We start from the raw sequence: 20,851 nt of genomic DNA, 5'->3' as shown, positions 1-20,851 counted from the left end.
CGCGTTTGAGCAGACCTGGGTCGTGCATGTGAGTCGGCACCTTGTCTGCACTATCAATATAAGCTTACATTGGCCGTGTCGAAGACGTGGATTTCCGCATCATATCTGGGTGGAATATAACATGAGCGTGCCTGCCAAATTCAGGTGCAAAGGAGTGTCAAGCTCCTTCACGAGTGCCGGTCAATTTTGCACTTTTGCTTTGGAATAGTCATCGTCCTGATCACTCAGAATGACTTATTTGCTTCCAACAGAGTGGATTATCGGTTCATCAAACTCTTGAAGAAACTTGATCTTGCTCTGGAGCCTCACATGTGCGCCCAGTTGACGGAAGTGGTCATGAATGTCAACGGGAGGTGTGCCTTATGTACTCGATGGACAAAGATGGTACTTCATGACAATTCGTAGACTTCCATCTGCGACTGGTGACTCAATGTTTCACGCAATGCCAAGTGTCTCCATTGGCCTGTACGGCTCTTGAAGGTACTTGATTTCTTCCTCAGTCAACTTCAAGTGCACTCCCTCTACGAATGTTGTTAGCACCGTTCTTTCGTTTCTCAATTAGGAAATACGCACCCAGGACGTCTTTTAGGTTGGCAAGACTCGTCGTACCAACAACGGGCGCGGCCACGACTATTAGTCACCGCACATTAGGCAATGTTTATTGGGCAGTTCAAGTCTCATGCATACCATCATTTGATAGCTCCCACGCAATTGCGACTTGTGCCATGCTTACACCATGCTTCTTAGCAACTTCCTCTACTCTGTCGTGGTGTCTCAGTCTCAGTGCTGATATGACAGGTCGACAGAGCTGCAACAGACTCACCGATTCACGATCGCCTCCATGGTGGTGCTCCCATCGTATATTTTCAGGAACCTGCAGAGCAGCGGCGTCCGGTCATTGATCAGTATAAATCTGCTTGGTGGTCAGCTGAGAAGCGTACCAGTCAGTCTCCCCACGCTTTGTTGCCTTCTGCTTGTCGTAGGGTCGGCAGAGCAGCCCGCGGCCGAGCGAGGACCACGGAGTGGCAGAGACGCCGAAATACTGCCACGAGCGTAAGCGAGTTGTGTCAACATATAGTGATATTTCTTACTTTGAGCGTCGGGAACATTTCGCGCTCCTCCTCGCGGTAGATCAGGCTGTGATGGTTTTGCATAGAAATGAACGAAGTGAGGCGATTGTTGATAGCATAGTCTGATCAAATGTGAGTGTGACTGGGCAGTACATCAAAGGTGCAACACTCACTCTGCATGGCATGGACTAGTTGTATCATGCATCGAGATCAGCATACAAAGGCAGCAGTCGAAGACTGACGCACATTCCCAGGCGTAACACGAACTCATACCGATGTAGCGGACGTAGCCGGCCTTGACTACATCGTGGAGAGCTTCCATCTAAATTTCGAGTTATGAGTTCAACACATTCAAGCTGCGAGGAAATAGCTCACGGTCTCTTCCAAAGGAAATTCGTCGCCTCGGAATCTATGCACTGCACCTCTCGTTAATGTCATCATCCACGCCATTCCCCAACGACCTACTTTGCAGTACGTCTATGTAGTCCAGCTGGAGACGCTTCAGACTTTGCTTGACCGCATCAAATATGTGCTATTCCGCACGTTCAGTCTTTCCGTATGCATCTCGTCTCGGGCACTGACTCACCTTGCGACTAGATCCCCATTGATTGACGTATCGCCCCTCTGACTCGGCTTTATTCATGTCTACGACGGTCTCACTCTTGTCGCGAGAGACAACACCAAAGAACTAGGTTTCATGGATTCTCAAGTCTGTTGTAATTGGATATCGACTGACAAAGCTCACTTTGGTCATGACAACAATCTCTTCACGAGGGAGGTTTAGTTCCTTGATTGCCCTGCCGAGGATTTCTTCGGAGAGGCCATTGGAGTACATCTGTAGAGCGCATTAGATGTGAGCGTTGTTTTGTACGGTAGCCTGCTCCTGCTTACATCCGCAGTGTCAAAAGCGTTGATGCCGGCATCGTATCTGCGCAGACGTCAATCTTCTCGTCGCTTGAGAGGCCAAGTTGCGACATATTACTTACGCGTATTTGATGTGCTTGATCGCTTCTTCCTCGCTGAGGACCCAGTCCGCCCACTGCGAATCGCCGTAGCTCATGCATCCGAGGATCACCCTAGACACTTTAAGCCCAGATTTTCCTAGGCGGACTGCAGCGACCCGGATGCATCAGACAATACACACTTCCCAGGAGAATAGCGACACCACATACCATAGGGAATCCGCTTAGAAGGCAACTTGGGAACCACAGATTGCGACATGGATTATTTCTTCGTGAAGAGAGTCGCAAGCTGGAGAGATAGTGCCGGATGGTTCCATTCTCTGCAGCATTCCCCTCTTATACTTAGCGTGGGTGGGGGATGTCTGCGTATTGACACGACGACCCTCACGTACAGCGAACGCGTATCCCTCAACAAGCACCCCTGCCGAAGTGTTGCGCGTATACTCTCGTCATTCTGGTGCTGTCACTAGGGTGCCGCCGTGACTTCTATGCGAGAGCCGTTGCAAAATGATAGAGCAGTCGTGCTCCGATCCCCGGTGAATCGTTATAGATTTCTCGTCAAATTCGTCAAAAGGAAATGAACGCCGAGACGGCTCGGAGTCGGCGTGGGGGTCCGTCGGCGACCTTTTCTCCTGTCCAATAAAAAATCAGGACATGAATTACCGAGATGATAGGATGTTGATTCTGTGAGTCTGGACTTCTACTGTGTAGTAAAATCTATCCCGGAATTTGTAGCTAGCAATTGGCTACTGTCTAGTGTTGGAACTATAATCAATACGGACTTACTTATTTACTTACTTACATTCTTTTCTAATACTTTCCGTTTATGGTAACTCCGCTGCGTATAGCACGCGCGCCAGTGAGTGGCCGCGCCCACGTCTTGGACCTCAGTCCTACGATGACACAACGAATGTGTCGCGCACATAATCACAACTCGCGGTAAGGTTGCCATAGAAGATTCCTTACCGAGAAATCATCCAGGCATTAACTCTAGAAAGATGTCACATTTTCTCGAGTAAAACTACGAGCGACTTGATAACGATGACGGCGAGTGATCGATGATCCTTTCAGAAATAACATCTAGGGCTGGCCGAGCAGTGGTGGCGACGTTGCCGAGGAGCTCCGATTCGGGCACGCTAATATATCTCATTCGCAGCCTTCCAGATATAATTGCATTGTTCTCAAATATTCGTAGACGAGGCTCAATCACTTTCCTGTCCCCGATACTATAATGCCATAATCAGTTTATGTCACATTTTTTCAACTACTTGCCATGAAATGACCTCAGATGTTCTGCCAAAAACTTCAACCTACCGTGGCGCCAACTCCTGCAACCTAGGACGCCACCGACGATCCGTATCGGACTACATGGCTCCTCGTTCGTCCCCCGTTGATCTCAGGCTCAGGAGCACAGGTATGGCGAACGAACGAACGGCAAAATGAGCATCATTTCTTCGCCAAATAGTTCAAATACCACGCTCGCCGATTCACCAATAAGGGCCATCAAATTTGCGAAGTTGGTTGTGTTCATGACAGGGAGTGCTACTTGCAGCGCGACAGGCTGCGGCGCAGTCAACGGTCAGCGGCAGAAGACTGCTCATTGGAGACCACACGCATCACCCTCTGCTCCACCAATCACATAGTCAAAAATAAATTAGGAGGCTCTCAGGCCTGATTTTCCCAACCTCAGAGCCAAAACTTCGCTGAATACAACACACGCCACAGATTAGAGCGAAACGAATGAGCAACAGGTTCACAGGATACTGCAGGGAAGACGCTAGGGGAGATCAACTATTCTCGCATTCCTACATGAACAAATGAGTATGTAGAGGCTGTGGAGCCCCATGCCTGCAAATGTTGTCCGCTACCTAATACAAACACACAAATATCAAAGAAACAAGATCACAAATCACATCCAAGCCGAGGGTATTCGTGTATGATCGTGCCGACCCAATATCTGTTACAGGGGGGTGGGTAATCTGTGGTCCGTCATTGGGCGATTTTGAGCGTGCTGAGGTAACGCCGCCCGAACTACAGGTGAAGACAACGGGAGGGCACCCTACATCCTGCTCCAGGCGATATTTATCCGCAGAGTCGCACGAGAAAATCAAATAAGTATGAGGCATTGGTCCGCTCGCGGTAAGATATAAAACCGAAAATCGGATGTTTGGTCGTTTACTTACAGCTTGGTCCGCTTCCACATTACATATTCGATTTCAGTAAGTGATGTCCTCCGGCTTATTCAATAAGCGGCCCTCCATTCCACCCTCTACCATGATCACTTGTCCCGAAACGTGACCAGACACAGCAGTAGATGATATGAAGACAACCTGAGTCGCGATATCTTCAGGCGTAGCAACTTTCTTCAACGGTGTGCTGCGAGGGAACGGCATCAATCCCGTTTACACAAAATGCCATAAAAATAGGGTAGGAAGACGCACGTAGCGAGAGCACGATATATGATTTCTGGCTGCTTCAATGCGTGCTCAGCCATGGGTGTCTTCACCCATCCTGAGATAGAGGTTACTATATCAGTAGATGGAACGAACTCCATAGATCGGGTCTACACACCTGGTGCAATACAATTTACGCGTCCCTTCGGTGCGATTTTCACAATTTCGTTCTTGAGTGTCATGGCTAGCCCATACATCATGCCTAGACAACGGAGGAATTATGATTCTCCAGTGGAAGCGTACAGCGACAAGTAGCTTACCGCTCTTTGCAGCTGAATAGTCTGCATGGCCGATCTCACCGTACTTGCCTGCCGTGCTCCCAATCAACACAATCGACGCTTTATCCTTCTGCTGCACCGTCGCACCCTCCAGCTTGCGCATATACTCACGCAAAACGAGGAAAGATGAAGTCAGGTTCGATGCGAACGTCGAGTTCCACTGATCGAGTGTCATCTGCGATACGGTGGCATCTACAGGTGGATAATATCCGTGGTTCACTACGAGGATCTGCACTGGGCTGAACCCTTCTGTCTGCTCATTGAACATTCGTATGACTTCTTCTTCAGCGGTAAGGTTGGCTTGGATGGCTCTAATACGCGTTGGTCCATACTCAGCCAGTAGCGGCTCCAGCGTCGCGCGAGTCGTATTGTAATGAGCTGTGACGATCGCCCCTTGCTCTGTAGAAGTGTTGTCAATGAAAGTGTATGTTGACTTATCGAAACATCCGGATGACTGATCAGTTTAGATGGATCGACGTACTCAAATATAGGAGACATGTTGGCAGGCCAATTCCTCCGCTCGCACCTTTGTATGACAAGTATTATTACTGTGAAAAGATGTTCTGATTAATGAAAAGACTGCCCCGGCGACTGACCTGTGACCAGAACATGAACGCCTTCAAGTTGCAAATCCATGAGTATGGGCGTCTACTGATATTAATGGGCGTCTAATAAGCGACTGGGAAGCGAGGCCATCATTCCGCCCGTTGCCCAGCTTCTCTCGGCTGGCAGACCTCACTCACCTAGTGCTGTTTCCTGGTACTTATTCGCTGGCTGCTGCTTGAAATCGCGTTTGTGGCAAGAACAGTGCGAGCGCCGTGAGAGATCGATACAACGCCAGCATCGCGGCCCGGTCCTGAATACAGCCCGCGGTGGCCGGCGCCGAGCAGCTGTGGGTTCATCGAATATGCAAAAGACGTCTGCTGCTGAGCATCTTCGTGACGTCTCGCGTTACACGGTGCAGAGGTGAGCAATAAATTACAAGCGCTATATAGAATCTGTCTTGCTGACGGACTGCAAGTTCTGACGTTCTTTCGGATATGCGCGTGAATGTGTCGGAGGAAGGGTCAGACAAAGTACTCTGGTATAAGGCAAGTTCCCTTGGTATTCCTACATTTGTCGTGCTCATTTCGATGGTTGAAGGAAAGGTTCCTTGCAGATGAGGAAATTGTCGACAACTTCGTTGTATGTCCGTCCTACCGTTCTATCTACGATCCTATCTTTCATGTAGATCACAGGATAATGCTACCTCCACAATCCTATGGACCATCCATCGCCCCAAGCGCGGCTGGTACATCCGACTACGCACTCCCTCTTTTCCTCCTGGCATGTTCATCCCACTACTTCCGCTCCCCAAGACATCACTCTACCACTCCGACACTGCGCTGACATTCACATGCCGAACAAACCCGCCATCGTACTCACTGAGTAATTCCCAATCAGCAGCTGCTGACACTGACTTCGACGCTGTACACTCCTACCCGCCCAGCTCACCTCCATTGACGCCCACGGTGATCGTCAGCCCTCCTTCCCCACGTTCCGCGCATGCAAAGCTCGAAGAGTCGAAGCCTATTGTTATCGTACCTTCGAACAATGCATCTTCCAAAGAGCCTCAGAGTCCAACTGAGGTCACGCCATCCTCGCCAAAGCCGGTCTTGAAATCAGGACGGAAAGAAGCACTACGACCGTCGCCGTTACCACTCACACCTATGGCGCACTTCCTGCTGAGCCCTGATGCGACACCCCGTGCCCCACAGTCTGTAACAGGTGTATCAATTTTCTCGCGCGTGCTCTCGGCGCTGAAGAGTAGCACACCATCGCCTTCATATTCCTTCACCATGTCACCCATTACTACTCCTTCGGCAACTCCGCCATCTTCTGGATCGCCGAGGGGCTTGGTACCTCCTACACCCGCTCCGCTGCTGACTTTCCACGATCGCACGCCTGTTTGGACTGTATATGCAAGCTCGGGGTGTATTGAACTGGACAAGATGCGAGTCCGTTCCCTTGGTGTGGAGACGAGCTTTTACATTGCAATCGCCTTGACATACCTCGATTTCTTATCCGAGAGAGACGTGAGTCATCGTCAGTGAGATCACCATTCGGATGTTGATAATGCATGCTTTCCAGAGTTATTTGGCGGCTCTGGGCGATTGAAGCGGACAGTTAGCTTATTGTATATTTCGCACTTCCACTGTGTGAACACTTATACCCGTGTCCTAATGTGCTATTTAATAGAGGAACTTAAATGCGCTCATTCGCCGCCTCTGTAAGTTGTTGTCTGCTTTTGACCAGTCTGTTCGTTGTTCTAATTGAAGGTAATATGAGACTGTCCTGGATTTCGTCTCTTACATTACCTACTATTACTATTATTTCGGCCATATTGTATATCGAATGGCTTGACTTAATTACCTCCAGTGGAGTCGCATGCATATTCTGTAGGCCGCTTTAACGCTGTATGTAGTCTCCGGGCGCCAGTTGTACTTGAGCTCCAGGCGCGAAAGAGAGTCGGCCAAGCGCCATCCCAAGTCAATTACAACTCGTCTCGACAGTCGACTTGCTTGTCATGCTTTTTATTGCTCGCACCTTGAGGATATAATAGTCTAAGCTATCCTCATCTGGTCTGTGGCTGGAAGTCTTGCGTGCAGCTTTCAGGAATGCCACCTGGACCTGCATTTAACTGGTTCTGTGTAGCACATTCAGTCGTCGACATCCTCTCTAATGCTGCACACATACGGGCATCTCAGCTTGTTGCGACAGCTGGGCGACCAATTCCCGGGAAAGAAGCTATCTCTCGCGAATGGAGAGGTCAAAGAATAGCTACAGAGCAGCCAGAGACGTCGACTGCGAGCTTGAGCCAGCGCACCGAACATGCTGTTCAATTCACGGAGGCTAAAGTTCCTTCAACGGCTGATTCTTCACATCTTATAAGAGATAAAATATCTTTCGACCTTCCGGAAACTAGTGATTTGGGGCTACGAGATCCTGTCCTTAGAGCTGGTGTAGATCCATCCTTCCCCATTACCCTGCAGACTTTGGAACCCTCCTTAGGTCCTCAACATTCGACAGGTTTCTCCGATGTGTCTTCTTCACCCACGAATGCACCGTTTGAATCTACGAATGCGTCTCCCCCGAAGAATATGCCGATGTCTGATGCTAATGTGAGTCCTGTATGCTTTACAAAACCAGAAACAGAGTCGAGTGCCCCTCGACAACGTGGACGAAGCGACGATCATTTTTCGAATTTCTGGACTTCACGTACAATAATTCTAAGGTGAAAATGTTTCTTATTCTGATTGCATCTATGTTTAGGCTTCCGCCATCCCTTTGCCCACTCGCCATCTACAATCCTCGAAAGTACCTGCTTCGCGCATAGGTCGACTTTTTCACTATGGGGGTGAGTACAAGCAACGAGGGGACGCATACCTTCGTTCAAGTGCATACAGCTGATTTAGCGACAAGGTCTGGCTGCATCGCTCGGGTATGGCGCCGCTTCGGAGCTGCTTCGACGCTCTACAAGTTCTGAGGAGCAACACGCGTCGTCGCTGATGCTGACGGAAGCCAACATCAAACGCCTTGTCGCGAAACTCACTCAGCTGCGTGGAGCGGCTCTCAAGCTGGGACAGTTCATGAGCATCCAAGGTCAGCGTTCCGCAGGTGTATTAAAATTGTACGCTTAGGGTGCCAATGCTATTGCAAGACAGCCATGTTCTTCCTCCGGAAGTAGAAGAAATATTTCGTAGAGTCCAGGATAGCGCACACTACATGCCCGATTGGCAAATGGAGGCGAGTCTTGGTCTTGGCTGCTACACGGTCGTGTTGATTGTACAACTTCAGGAAGTCCTCCGCACCTCCTTAGGCCCGTCGTGGGCGGACCACTTCGAGTCTTTCGATCGAATCCCCTTCGCGGCTGCGTCAATAGGGCAGGTACATTCGGCTGTGCTTGCTGCTTCCTCTTCTCCCACTGGTGCCCCTGCAAAAGTGGCCGTGAAGATCCAGTTCCCCAACATTGCTAATTCTATTGAGACTGATTTAGGTTATGTGAAGATGCTTTTAACGGCGGGTAGGCTTCTACCGAAAGGGCTTTTCTTAGACAGGACCATCCAGGTGAGATATATATTTTAACATGTGAAGAATCCGAAGTGTCTGATATGTGTGGTATCTCAAGGTCATGAAAGCTGAGCTGGCGGACGAATGTGATTACTCTCGAGAAGCTTCGTTTCTGCGCAAATTCGGCTTGCCATCTTACCTGGGGAACGATCCGGATTTCAAAGTGCCCTGGGCGTGGGATGGAAGTTCTGATCGTGTTCTAGTCATGGAGCACGTTGATGGTGTGAGTGTGGGCGGTGCCATGATTAATTCGCTCAACCAGCGCGAACGAAACGATGTGAGTTATCTGTCATATCGACCGTCTCAAGAGGTCATGTGCCCGTGGATGCTAGTTATGACACTCTACCCTTCTGTAGATTGCTACACGCATCATTGACTTGTGTTTGAGAGAACTATTCTCCTTCCGGCTCATGCAGACTGATCCGAATTGGACGAATTTCTTGTGGAACAGCAAAACTCGTCAGGTAAGTGCACGGCTATTGATACCTGTGGTAGACTAGAAGCACTAATGGACTCGAACGAGCAGATCCAACTAGTAGACTTTGGTGCGACTAGAGAATATTCCAAGGAATTTATGGACAACTGGCTTCGCCTGCTTCAAGCTGCCGCAAGTGACGATAAAGATGGATGTATCGAATGGAGTCTCAAGTTAGGCTATCTCACTGGTGAAGAAGACAACGTGAGTCCTATGGAATGTTCCATCGCTCCGGTTGATTGATGAATCATAGATCATGCTCGATGCGCACGTCCAGTCAATGACTTTACTGGCGACGCCGTTCAAAATAGATACTCCACAGCCTTTCTCTTTTGGAGCAAACTCGCAGTGGACAGATATCACCACGGCCATTAGGGCCCAGATTCCGGTGATGCTTCAGCATCGGCTCACGCCCCCGCCTAGAGAGACATACAGTTTGAACAGGTGAGAGCCTGGCATTCAACCGAGAACTCAAAACTAAAATGTGACTGCTCAGAAAACTCAGTGGTGCTTTCCTTCTAGCTGCGAGACTCAATGCGTCCGTTGACTGCAAGGTCCTTTGGGATCGTATCGTGGATGACTATCAGTTTGGGTGATTTCGAGACTTGATAGAGCATGTGAGTGACGAGGATTAGTGTAAATGAAAGCGTTCAAACACTAGAAGATACCTTACGTCCAGATTGAATAGATATACTCTGGATGCAGCAGATACTTGAGAATGTTGAGCGGGCATCTAGAGCTACCGCGACGAGCTGCTGAGTGAAAGATCCGATTCAGCCTGGCTGCCGGTGTGTGTGATGCCAGCCTCGGAGTATGGATGACGAGGGCTCTGTTCTATTGCATGCACTTCTGCTCATTTGTTTCCACTGGCGACTAGCGAAGAGCTTGCATCATTCCTGGACCTCTAAGACTCTAAGTACTTGGCGTATGTCGACAAATATGGCATCTCAGATCGGGACCGATACTCTCCTCCGCGCAGCGCCATTGAACTCGGTAGGGGTCCCGGTGCGCATCCAGTTCCGACCCACTATAATGCGGCTTCCGGAATCTATGACCGTGGATCAAGGTCTACGGCGTGTTCATAAGCAATTCGAGCATGAGACGAACCCAATGCGCCAATCGGTCAGCCTTTCCGCCATGCACCTCGACGTAACCCCCTATCCCCCTGGCTACGGTTAGCTGCCTATCGTTATGCATATCCCTCTTCATTTATGCTGATGTATAACATAGTTTCCATGCCCCGGTCTGCAATACATTGTCGCATTCAGTGACATGACGTAGTTGGACCACATATCTCAGGTCCGACAAACCCAAGCACGTTTGCAAAACCTGGAGATAAACCTACGGGCTCGGGTACTAGTATATATCCAGTCTTATTGCTTACATTGAATACAGTTGCAGCCAGGCCTCGTTCTTCGCTACTGCCTGGACCAAGGCCGTAAATTTGTTCTGTCATTAATGCCTCATTTTATGACATGGCGTGACCTCAAGAGCCATTTCATCACAGACTCTTACAGGTTCCGCCCAGCAGGCCGGGGGAGACACTTTCGTAACGAAATATCCGACCTGCAGAGTTTTAAGCGGTCCTTACCGGTAGATACGGACATCACCTTGGAGGCGTTAGATCTCCTTCTGGGACCTAACGCGCTCTGTGAAGACGGCGATCTTGCTGCGCATCGCTTTACACAGGCTGAAGTCAAGGAAGTGCTATTGGATACGATGTCATGCGATCTGCTCAATGATTACGAAAAAGACAAACGAGGACTGGCCGTATTATATTCTTGTATATTCCGTACGCAACTTCACTCTATTAGTGCATCGGATTGAATCTACTCTACCTAATATACTTTTATCATAATTGTATCTGTACAGCTACCGTGCATTAGCGCTCATTCACTAAGTAAGGAGCTCTAAATACTTTCGCACGGATCGCACCCCCACCTGTACTTAACCCTGACTTACTGAGGCGCGACTCAAACGTGTTGTTTCCGTTACTATGGTGTTTTCGTCTCGTCCAGTACTATGAGCTTCTGGCGCGTTTCATCCAGGCGGGTGCAGCTCCTGCCAGCATCGACTCACCTCAATAATTTCTCACTCGTTGATATGATCAGAGAGACGCCCTCACTGCCATTATTTATCCTCTGTCCGCCGATGAAACTGCCCAAGGAGCCTTTGCCCCGTCCATCAATCTGAACTACGTCCCTTGCGTTAAGCACATCATGATGCGTCTCGTTTACATTCCCGATATGTATGCCACCTAGACTGCTGCCCCAAATTCAATTTCAAGATGAGCGAAGACTTCTTCAAAGCCGCAAAGTGTGTGGCTACTACTTGGCTGCAGCGAATCATGGATAGAGAAGCTTGCTGGAAAATCGACCATCCACCGTTGCCTGCGATTTTCAACTTCGCTCTGCTAACGTGTAACCCACCACAGCACCCTGGTATTCCTCTGCTCCTATGATATGAATGCGCAAGGTAACACAATCTAGTAGGGGCTACATACGTATGATCGAGAGCCTAGAGGCCCCATGGACTCACTAACTCAGGCAAATTGGATGTGCGCCGCACTGCAGCATGTCTACGGGTACACTCTAATCTAGTTTTCAAACTCGTGCAAGGGCTAACACTACGCAAGCTTCCTTGCGGACTTCTTCTGCGCAGCATGCATATAGATCATGTCCGTAAAAGGTCTGGAAAGCAGGAAGGAATTGGCTCAGTACTTCATTCAACGTGAGACGGAACGTACCCCTCGAAGCGCAATGCGATCACGTACACAATGTACACATAAAATGTAATCAGCAAGCCTGCTGGGCACTCAAACCTAAAGGGGAGCGAAATTCTGCCACAATCCAACCGGAAAGACAAAGAAGCTCACCATAGCGAGATGGCCGCAAAAGACATTGTGCTACCCACATACATTGGATCTCTCAGCACATTGAATGGGAATCCCTCCACCCTGTGGTCCATCAGTATACCAAAATAGTCGCCGAGAAACGTCCCAGTGATGCCCAGGGACCAAGTTGAGGTGACTACGAATGTCTGGCCCACGCCGAACAGGACGGCGGGGATGAACGTGTCATATGGCGCAGGTAGGATGGCCTGTTTGGGCTGGTCACGAAGCGCGCGTTCGAAACTGCAATAACGATCAGATGCATGGAGTAGGCATGTCAAGATATGGAGCGTACAGCGAATCGCGAAGCATGCCGAACGAGAAAATGAGAACTGCTAGAAAATAGCAGCCATTCTTCGCATTCCCTCCAAACAAACGTGTGATCGTCTTGTTCTTAAATTCTGTATCGATTATTACCGCGTGCGCTAGTGGTCAGACACGAAAAAATCGACTCGGGGATGATGCTGACCATTTCGTGCAACAATGTTCCATGCTGTGGGATTAAATGTGATTGAGAGCAAGGATATCCAGAGAGAATGTTGCGAAAAGTCGACAAGGGATGCCAACACGTCTGCCATGCTGGAAAGACGAGGAGAAAGCCCGAAGCCCTCACGGCGCAGACGAGCAGAGCACTGAGCAGAGCGACGTGTCGACTTTTGTGACGCGGTCAGACGCGGTCACGTGATACAATTAGACGAGATCCGCCGCGCGCCTGGGGAAGTGAAACAAGGTCCTGTTTCAATTTCTGAGCAACCGCTGCTTACATTCACTTACGGTTTCAAGAACACGCATTGGCATATAGGTAATATTATTAAAAGGCTCCAATTTTTATTATATTACGACTTACTAATGTTTTTATTTTATTTTATTTTTTATTATTTATATTCCATGGTTTATACTCCATACCGTAGGGTACATGCAGAGTGTAAATAAATCGTCAAAGCGGGGCGGTAATCACCCCGAAACGAACCCCTCGCTCGCGGACGAACTGAGGGGTGATACGGCGCGGTATGATCCTACGTCGGTTGGGTCGTCTTGTTCAATAATGAAATAGTCGTCCATCCCTGTGTCCGCAGCAAATGCGGGCAGGGGATACTCCGGGGCCTGGTTTCTCCATGCCTCGATTAATCGCGTTGCTGTAACATCAGCATCATACTCCGTCACAAAGAATTTATAGTCCTTTGATTCCGGGTGTACATCGGAGGGTGTCATATTGATTCTCTCGCAAAAGTTCGTAAACGCGGACTTCCGCATTACGGTATGACTGTATAGGAGGGCATTAGCGATCGAGTAGTGATTCCCCTCTTCTCTGTCAGTGGCAGCTTGAGCAAGGATTTCCGCCCACTCGAAAGTTGCCACCATAGGGTTGAGGCGTAGAAAGATGAGAACGTCATCCTCTGTCCAGCCTCGCTGACGACGCACTTGCGCCTGGCGCAAATTGTCCGGTGCATAATTCTGCACTACGCCCTGTTTTGGCCTAATCCACATGGGGCAGTCAAACAGGGTGTGGTCCCGATGACTTACTAAATGTTTGTGCCTGAGTTGGATCTCCCCGGTAATCAGAGAGATGGTTAGTAGCATCCTACAAGAATGAACGCTACAAGGACGGCATACATCCGCCAGAAGGTTCCGTGGATAGAGATTTAGCACTGAGCTCTCGCAGCGAGCCTCGCTGGGTGTTCAGCATCGGAAGCATCTAATACGCGCCGGTGCCATTCATGATGATTTCGAGCCACGTTCTCATCCTTCACGTCAAATCTACCGATACACACGAAAGTATCCTTTTTATACTCACGTCGGAGATCCCGAGATGCATAGCAGAGTGATGAGAGTCAGTGGCTGTATGCTGCGGGTTAGGCTTGAATTAAAAACTATCGTATAGGCACACGCCAACTTCAGAGGCTGCGAATGGTAATCGGCTTGACATCTATGCCAGCGAGGGATGTCCCACAATAAATCAAAAAATCATTTGGGTTTTACTGTGATATCTCAACTCTGCAAAGCACTTCACCTACTGTCGTCGACAATTTGATTGCTCCTAGAAAATGAGCTGATAGATAGAAAATCGTCGTATTAAGCCTATGCAATAGTATTATATCTGTTAGTACACCTAACTCTCCCATCAATCAACTTTTCTGGCCGTTTCAGCCGACGCATCCAAGCTATCTGCCATTAATAGCTCTCCTACGGCACATGTGCCTGCTGCCCACACGAGTAGCAGAGAGCTGATACAGAAGAAGCTGATGGATTGCCCGATCTCAAGCCAGGATCCTGTGCATTCGAAATATCAAATGCGCTCCAAATGTGAACGTGTTAAAGTGGACCTCACCAGTGTCCGTGACCTTGAAGAAGAATGTCATCGTCATGACTGATTTACGTTGCAGGTTAGCTCATTCAGTGATCCGTCGCTAGCATCAAACGCACCATCCGTAAGCGTCAGTGCGACAAGAAATAGGCTAAATGGAGGTAAATGAAGCCTTCTATTGAGCAAATGGAGGCTCGTGGCGAGAATGATATATGGCGCAATGATTTTGAATATCTGCGAGAGAATGTCGAATATAGTCGTACTTCCGAATGCCGGACATCGGTAGAAGGCACCTACCAGTAAGACTGCCATGAGGAACGGATTAAAGACAGGCACCAGCCTATATACGGGCTCCAGATAGAACGAACTGGAGCATAGGTCAACGTACGAAATACTCCCCGTATTGTAATTGCCACTTACGATATCGACGCGACACTAGACAAGAATTATCAGCTGTTTACGCATTTGAAAAGATCCGACTCACTTTCCAGTCCCGAAGAAAGCCACCTGAACGAAAAACAGGAAAAATATTGCTATACGCAAGTCATCTGCTCGAATTTTGTAACCCCGAAGCTCTTTGGAGGGAAAATTCCGCTCCGCTCCTCGCACAATCGCTTCGACTTCTACCCACAGAAGTAGAGTGGCTGAGAAGAAGAAGTAAAACAGACCCTCGACGCTGATTGACAGTATAACGAAGCACACTGAAAAGCCCAGGAAGAACATGAGGATTCGCCCGAGTGGATTTAATCCGGGAAGTTTGACGATGAATGGGGATGTCGAGGCAATCACTATACGAGGCCTTATTAGTAGAAAAGTCAACAATTGATTTACTCACAAAAAACAATCCAGCCAAGAACTTGATTGAGCAACGGTAATCCAGCCTTGGCGCGAAGACTGGAGGCGGAACTGGCTGTGATGACCATACTCGCGCATATGAGAAGGCACTGGTTGTGGGTATCAAATCCAAACACTGGAGCAATGTTGGGTAGAGGACATAATTACCTGGAATCCGATGGCTGTCCTGAACGACCGTCGAATCTGCTTGTCCACTGACAGCTCAAAGGCACCCAACACCCCTACCATAACCATTAAAATTCCACCCACTAATCTAAAGCCAAGTCAGTTCGTGCAGATAATCGTCTTGACAGCCTACTAATGGCACTTACACAGCCGTGATATCCTCCTCTTTGTCAACGCTGAGCATCGGGAATACAGCAGTTGCCAGACATACAGTCGACCAAGGCAGTAGCTTCGTAAAATGCTGGAATCGAGCTTCACTAGGCCATGATACTATTGGCCACACGATGCCGAGCACAATAAACCATACACTCCAGATTTCACGATGGGTATACCCTATCTTACGCAGCACGCATCAGCTTACACATCAGGGCAGTGTAGAGACGGAGGAAGACATACCACCATACTCCCCAAGGCGCCGACGACCATACAGCCTTGCACGAACAGCTTCAGAATAGTCCACAGTCCACTACCTTTGTTCATGAAATGCCCTGTGAACGACATAACTGCATACCGCGCAGTCTGGTGCCAAAAATAGACTGGGAAACATATGTAGAGGTAAAATGTCCAGGGTGACCGCTGTAACGCGAACAAGCCCCAGAACAATAGCAAAGTGAGAGTGCCAACGACATCAAGCCCAGCGGTTCGTGTGGATTCTTCTGCACTATGAACGTCCCGAGTTGCAAATATCGACACTGAGCCGAAAGCAATCCAACCCAAGTATGCGGCAGTCACTATGGCGCGGATAAGAGTACGATCATATCTGGACGGTCAACATCAGATTCTTTGCACTCATGGTTGCACGGATGAGCGTTTCTTACGTCTCAAGGTATCTGAGGCCATCTAGGGTGCTTCGAATTAAATCGGCAGCGGTCGACCTAGCCTTGCTGAGCTCTCCACCAGCAATAAGGTGCTCTATCTCGGTTAAAAGTTCTATACCGGGGCTGCTCGCGCTTGAGTTCAAAAAGAAGGGAAAAGGCTGATACAAGAGTGTATGCGCTTTCTTTTGCTCTGAAGTAAAGATGAGACGTGATGACACGATGCCGCCTCAGAAGCACGCACCATGCTTCACACGATAGTGCTCCAGAATAACCTTGATCGTGTGAAAAAGAATCAGTACCACATCAGCGCCGAAGTGACAACGGTGACCAACCTTGGTGTTGATGAGCGCAGCCTCTGCTTGCGACGTCTCTCCACCTTTCAGATTGAGATATCCAGGACGAACCACATCCACATCAGGCAAGACCCCGACAGAATTTACCGGCCAGTCAACGCCGATCAGCGAGGTCATGAGAACTGACACATCTGCCTGCGCGACGTCTCGGCGGAAAAGATGGGTCAACCCCCATGCTTCTGAGTAGGAGTCATGTGAGGAAGGAACACTATCGGGGAGAGGTCCTCTAATGCCCTTGCCCCATGTCACAAGAGGCGTACGTGTACTGTCAGGATCTTCAGCCAATAGTAAACCGAGCGAATGATGTCGTAGAGATGTGAATGGAGTGCTCACCACCATCGCCGTGATTCCCAATCTTGGACATGCCATGATCGGCAGTAAATATGAAGCTAGTCTCCTCGTCTCCATAAAAGTCAGAGAACAGCTGCTCAGTCTGTTTGACGATCTCATCTACAACTTGGATATTGGCCATGTATTCCTGTTAGAATCGAATAAATGGGTGATCATGAAGTGATGAGCTGCGTGGACCATACCGGTGAATGGGGTCGGTAAGAATGCCCTGTCGTATCTAAACCAAGAAGATGGAGGAAAAACACGGTCTTGTCCTGCTTTAGCGTATGATCCAGAGCAGCGTCACCGGTGGCGTTATGAAAGAGTGTTCGGAGATGGTCCAAGACCCACACATCCAACGCTGTGGCATCTGTAAAGCCATTATAATTAGCCAAGACAATAGATTGAAGGATCGCAAACGACAGACCTTTTGTGAAGTCCTCTTCATCTTCATCGTAACACCACATGTCAACTTTCCCCAAGGTTGCACCCCGAGCAAACATGGGCAAGATGTCCGGTGAACCGAATGAGAAGGTGTGGCTCGATCTGTTGAATACGGAATCGAAGTCCACCTGTCTGTGTCTTAATACGTGTTACGATGATTGACCGAAAAAAAATGCTTTACGGGATTCGTTTTCCAGCCCTAGTATAATGACTCAGTATGTACGAATATGGCCATTTCGAGACGGATTTTCATTACTTTTGTGACCGCAGACACGTCCTCATACATGCCGCCTAACCCACAGCAATCAGCTACACACTGTGAGCAGAGCTCACAAGGGTCTCACCGATGAGGGCAACATGTCCAGGCCGACTTTCCGTAGGTACTCGAGTATGTGAGATACCGAAAGCGCCTCTCGTCTGGATTATGGAACGTATATGAGGAGCAACAACCTCCGGAGCACCAGGAATTGAAGGAAATGCATTGAGGGCAAGCAACAAATCCGCACGAAGCCCGTCCGCTACGCACTCACTCGTTGAGTGAGGACAAATGTTTGTCTCAAACTACGCACCAACTATCAGCACCAGACGCTTAGCTTCCGCATGCTCTAGCCGGAAAGGTTGCATTCCATGGACTACGGGACTGGTAAAATAGCAGTCGAATACAGTGCCAATATACACGAGATGAAACACCAGGCCTACGAGTAGGAGCCGTAGGATAGGAGGCCTGCGTTCTCCCATGTTCAGCAAGAGCGAAGGGCGAGCAAGAACAGCCTCTAGCAATCGGTTCTTTCTTTCAGGTTGAGAGACATACAGATCAGGAAATTCTAGGAATATGTCTGACTGGCAGCCGAAGGATATCAGCCAAAAGTGGGGATTCAGGGAGAGGAAGCTGTTGACCAAGCGAGTCGTGTGAGCTGAAGCGCGTCTCTATAGGCGTCTAATTGACGCGTCCATGCTCTTCAAGTTCACTCTGACTTAAATGAGTTGTTTTATCGACATTTTCATTCATCTTTGACAATGATCACATCTATCCAACGAATTGCTAGCCGGCGCGGGCGGACGTCGTCGTAGGCATGGGCCACTGATGAGATGCTGCAGTTAAGGCTGGAGAGCGGAAACCGTTACCCACAAGCAGAGCAAGTACGTGAAGTCGACTCGCTTCAGCTGATTATCACCAGCACCGAAACAAGATGGCTCTGAGGATATAGTGAGCAATTAGTGCATTTGTATACCATCTTTCCTGGTTAGGCCATCAAGCAGAACACAGCTCGAGTCGCGCCCGGGAACACCTTGCCTCGTGCATTCCCATAGCCGCAATACTGGATCTTGGGTAATGACCTACGGTTTTCCAGGGTGTTCATCAAAGTCCTCGTTGCTGCGTGGAGGCGCTCAAACAATGTATAAGCCCGTGCTAAATCTGCACGTTCAACGGCCGGCCAATTCTATCTGGCGCATGCATGGAGCATCCGTGAAGGTTCGGATCAGGACACTAGCTTCGTACTCCCACCCGGGCTACAGTGTCGTTCTCCACGCCTAGCCGCGGTATGATTTAATCCAATCGCCATTCTACTACTGCGCCTCGTTGGTTCTCGACGTCATATTCGACTGCCGCCCAGTCACGACATCCAGGTTCATTTTCTCACCGATTCCCTTGATCTTGTACACGGTATGATTGTATGGCCGCTACTTGTTTGACTACGGTTCGCCAGCATGCTTACACCGGTGGAGTGGGCATTCTCCCGGTTAGTCCCTGCATCTTCGACAACTTATTTTGTAATTGTATTGACTTCCCCAGCGTCCTTGTCTGGTGCGGTACTCAGAAACTTCATTCCCGAATCTTTCCTCAGAAGCCCCGGTATCTGATTTGACTACTTCAAGGCTTATGCGAAATGTGGCCGTTTGAAATCAAGTCAGCCGACGGACAACTACTCGGTTGCAAGACGATACCATGTTGCTTTTATTCTCACGAGTATGCCTCAGGTGAGAGGATTGATCAGCTATGGTTCTGGTTCTTGGCTTGTGTTGTGGATCTAAGTACTCTAATCAGCGCGTGCCATTAACCGTTTGCTACATTCCCCGCTGTGCGCGCATCTGAGGATGGTAGTAGGGTATCAACGTAAGTGCTCTTTTGCTCGGATGTCAGAAGCTGACGCTGTTAGCCTGTCCCGTTGCACCAGGTTACGCTGACAGCGTCCTCGACCACGTTACTATCCGATTAATCTCCGACCATACCTGTACACCATTTGGGCTTCTGTGTTCTCATCCTAAGTAGGGCGGGGCGCAATCTTGACGTCGTGAGAGACTGGCCGTGCGACCAGCGCCGGACGGAGGCAGCCGTGGTGCAAACTTGCATAAGCCAGGGTGGCCAGCTGATTCCCCCCTGACTGCATCCGCGTGCTGCCGTCGTAACTTGTACGGTGCGACCCGATGTTGTCCGGCCAGTGCTGGCTCAGTCTGGGTCAGGCCACCATCCGTCGTGTGCCTCTGCAGAGTCCAAATTCAAGTCCTGACCTTCGACTTCAACTTCGATCGACGGGCTTCTGAATTCTGATCACGGCGTGCTATTTTTGTAAGCAGGCCGCGCGTGATTGGAGCGCCTCCAGGTAAGTAGCCATTCAACAGCGTTCCGAACGGACAACCGGATCGCAGACGTGCCAGATGGCGCAAAGCGCGATGTCAAGTCGCTACATATATGTACCTATACCCGGTTTTCCACAGGTTTACTTGGCTGACAACCAAGGCAAAACATGTGCTAACCTCTTTACTTATACGGACCAGCCTGCGATTCGTTGCATCAGTGTCATGGTAAGGTGTTCCCCCCCATCTCCCCGTCACACCCAGGATCGATCTCGGTCGCCACTGGCCCATTGCCTCTTCAGTTCCAGAGTAGGTCCACACAATTGGGTTCTAGGTACGCTGTGGTTCAATGACTAGGTTCTGTCGATGGTACTCATCAGTCATGCGGGGAAAGGGCGTAGACAGGCACATTCGAGTGCGTCCAGACCGACCGCTCTGGTTCAAGAGCTTGAGTGAGAACTATCAAATCCGCCAAGCCTCCACAACGCACCCCGTCGGATACTTAGTCGCACTGTGAGTATCCGTTGTGGAGCATTTCGGATGATGAGTAACAGGTGGAGCCTTGAATCGCTTCCCAGGTCTTCAGGCAGACGCTCTTGAAGATGATCTCCAAGTTTCCTATGAAGGTCCTTCGAAGCATCACCCGGCGTGTGTTTGGGCGAACATGCAAGTCTCCCTCTCAGTCCTCCCTTGCGTCGTCCAAGGGTCGGTCACCGCCATTGCCGATTGAGCTTTTTGAGCTCATCATCGACTTTGTGCGACCGGA

The 20,851-nt window shown here is 49.4% G+C and overlaps 7 protein-coding genes across 7 annotated transcripts; 2 read left to right on the top strand and 5 right to left on the bottom strand.

The window, feature by feature from the left end:
• Positions 1-435: 435 nt before the first annotated feature.
• On the bottom strand, positions 436-2,291 carry FIBRA_08193 (uncharacterized protein; the record flags this gene model as incomplete). The annotated part of the gene is made up of 15 exons (XM_012329847.1): positions 436-521; positions 574-630; positions 688-761; positions 824-874; positions 942-1,042; positions 1,092-1,192; positions 1,244-1,258; positions 1,317-1,392; positions 1,446-1,486; positions 1,536-1,602; positions 1,657-1,758; positions 1,816-1,905; positions 1,962-1,998; positions 2,057-2,180; positions 2,243-2,291. The coding sequence occupies 15 exons, from the start codon at positions 2,289-2,291 to the stop codon at positions 436-438; spliced, it is 1,071 nt and encodes a 356-aa protein (XP_012185237.1).
• Positions 2,292-4,248: 1,957 nt separating this feature from the next.
• FIBRA_08192 (uncharacterized protein) lies at positions 4,249-5,261 on the bottom strand (the record flags this gene model as incomplete). The annotated part of the gene is made up of 5 exons (XM_012329846.1): positions 4,249-4,408; positions 4,474-4,543; positions 4,604-4,687; positions 4,746-5,162; positions 5,219-5,261. 5 exons carry the CDS (start codon positions 5,259-5,261, stop codon positions 4,249-4,251), a joined length of 774 nt encoding a protein of 257 aa, XP_012185236.1.
• A 409-nt stretch (positions 5,262-5,670) lies between these two features.
• Positions 5,671-6,920, top strand: FIBRA_08191 (uncharacterized protein; the record flags this gene model as incomplete). Its single annotated transcript, XM_012329845.1, has 5 exons — positions 5,671-5,729; positions 5,785-5,847; positions 5,912-5,948; positions 6,002-6,838; positions 6,894-6,920. 5 exons carry the CDS (start codon positions 5,671-5,673, stop codon positions 6,918-6,920), a joined length of 1,023 nt encoding a protein of 340 aa, XP_012185235.1.
• Positions 6,921-7,420: 500 nt separating this feature from the next.
• On the top strand, positions 7,421-9,944 carry FIBRA_08190 (uncharacterized protein; the record flags this gene model as incomplete). The annotated part of the gene is made up of 9 exons (XM_012329844.1): positions 7,421-7,924; positions 8,076-8,160; positions 8,226-8,405; positions 8,464-8,870; positions 8,932-9,150; positions 9,230-9,337; positions 9,400-9,552; positions 9,602-9,792; positions 9,845-9,944. The coding sequence occupies 9 exons, from the start codon at positions 7,421-7,423 to the stop codon at positions 9,942-9,944; spliced, it is 1,947 nt and encodes a 648-aa protein (XP_012185234.1).
• A 2,030-nt stretch (positions 9,945-11,974) lies between these two features.
• On the bottom strand, positions 11,975-12,816 carry FIBRA_08189 (uncharacterized protein; the record flags this gene model as incomplete). Its single annotated transcript, XM_012329843.1, has 5 exons — positions 11,975-12,038; positions 12,095-12,169; positions 12,224-12,481; positions 12,534-12,639; positions 12,708-12,816. The coding sequence occupies 5 exons, from the start codon at positions 12,814-12,816 to the stop codon at positions 11,975-11,977; spliced, it is 612 nt and encodes a 203-aa protein (XP_012185233.1).
• Positions 12,817-13,192: 376 nt separating this feature from the next.
• On the bottom strand, positions 13,193-13,726 carry FIBRA_08188 (uncharacterized protein; the record flags this gene model as incomplete). Its single annotated transcript, XM_012329842.1, has 1 exon — positions 13,193-13,726. The coding sequence occupies one exon, from the start codon at positions 13,724-13,726 to the stop codon at positions 13,193-13,195; it is 534 nt and encodes a 177-aa protein (XP_012185232.1).
• Positions 13,727-14,360: 634 nt separating this feature from the next.
• On the bottom strand, positions 14,361-18,246 carry FIBRA_08187 (uncharacterized protein; the record flags this gene model as incomplete). The annotated part of the gene is made up of 19 exons (XM_012329841.1): positions 14,361-14,509; positions 14,568-14,606; positions 14,663-14,910; positions 14,964-14,978; positions 15,028-15,331; positions 15,379-15,487; positions 15,546-15,651; positions 15,710-15,900; positions 15,960-16,323; positions 16,382-16,571; positions 16,623-16,653; positions 16,714-17,009; positions 17,068-17,212; positions 17,268-17,434; positions 17,492-17,636; positions 17,690-17,707; positions 17,765-17,799; positions 17,853-18,026; positions 18,078-18,246. 19 exons carry the CDS (start codon positions 18,244-18,246, stop codon positions 14,361-14,363), a joined length of 2,895 nt encoding a protein of 964 aa, XP_012185231.1.
• Positions 18,247-20,851: the final 2,605 nt, after the last annotated feature.

This window comes from Fibroporia radiculosa, assembly GCF_000313525.1.
Source record: "Fibroporia radiculosa TFFH 294 genomic supercontigs, scaffold44473, whole genome shotgun sequence".
NCBI lineage: Eukaryota > Fungi > Basidiomycota > Agaricomycetes > Polyporales > Fibroporiaceae > Fibroporia > Fibroporia radiculosa.
This window is presented reverse-complemented; position numbering and strand designations above follow the sequence as displayed.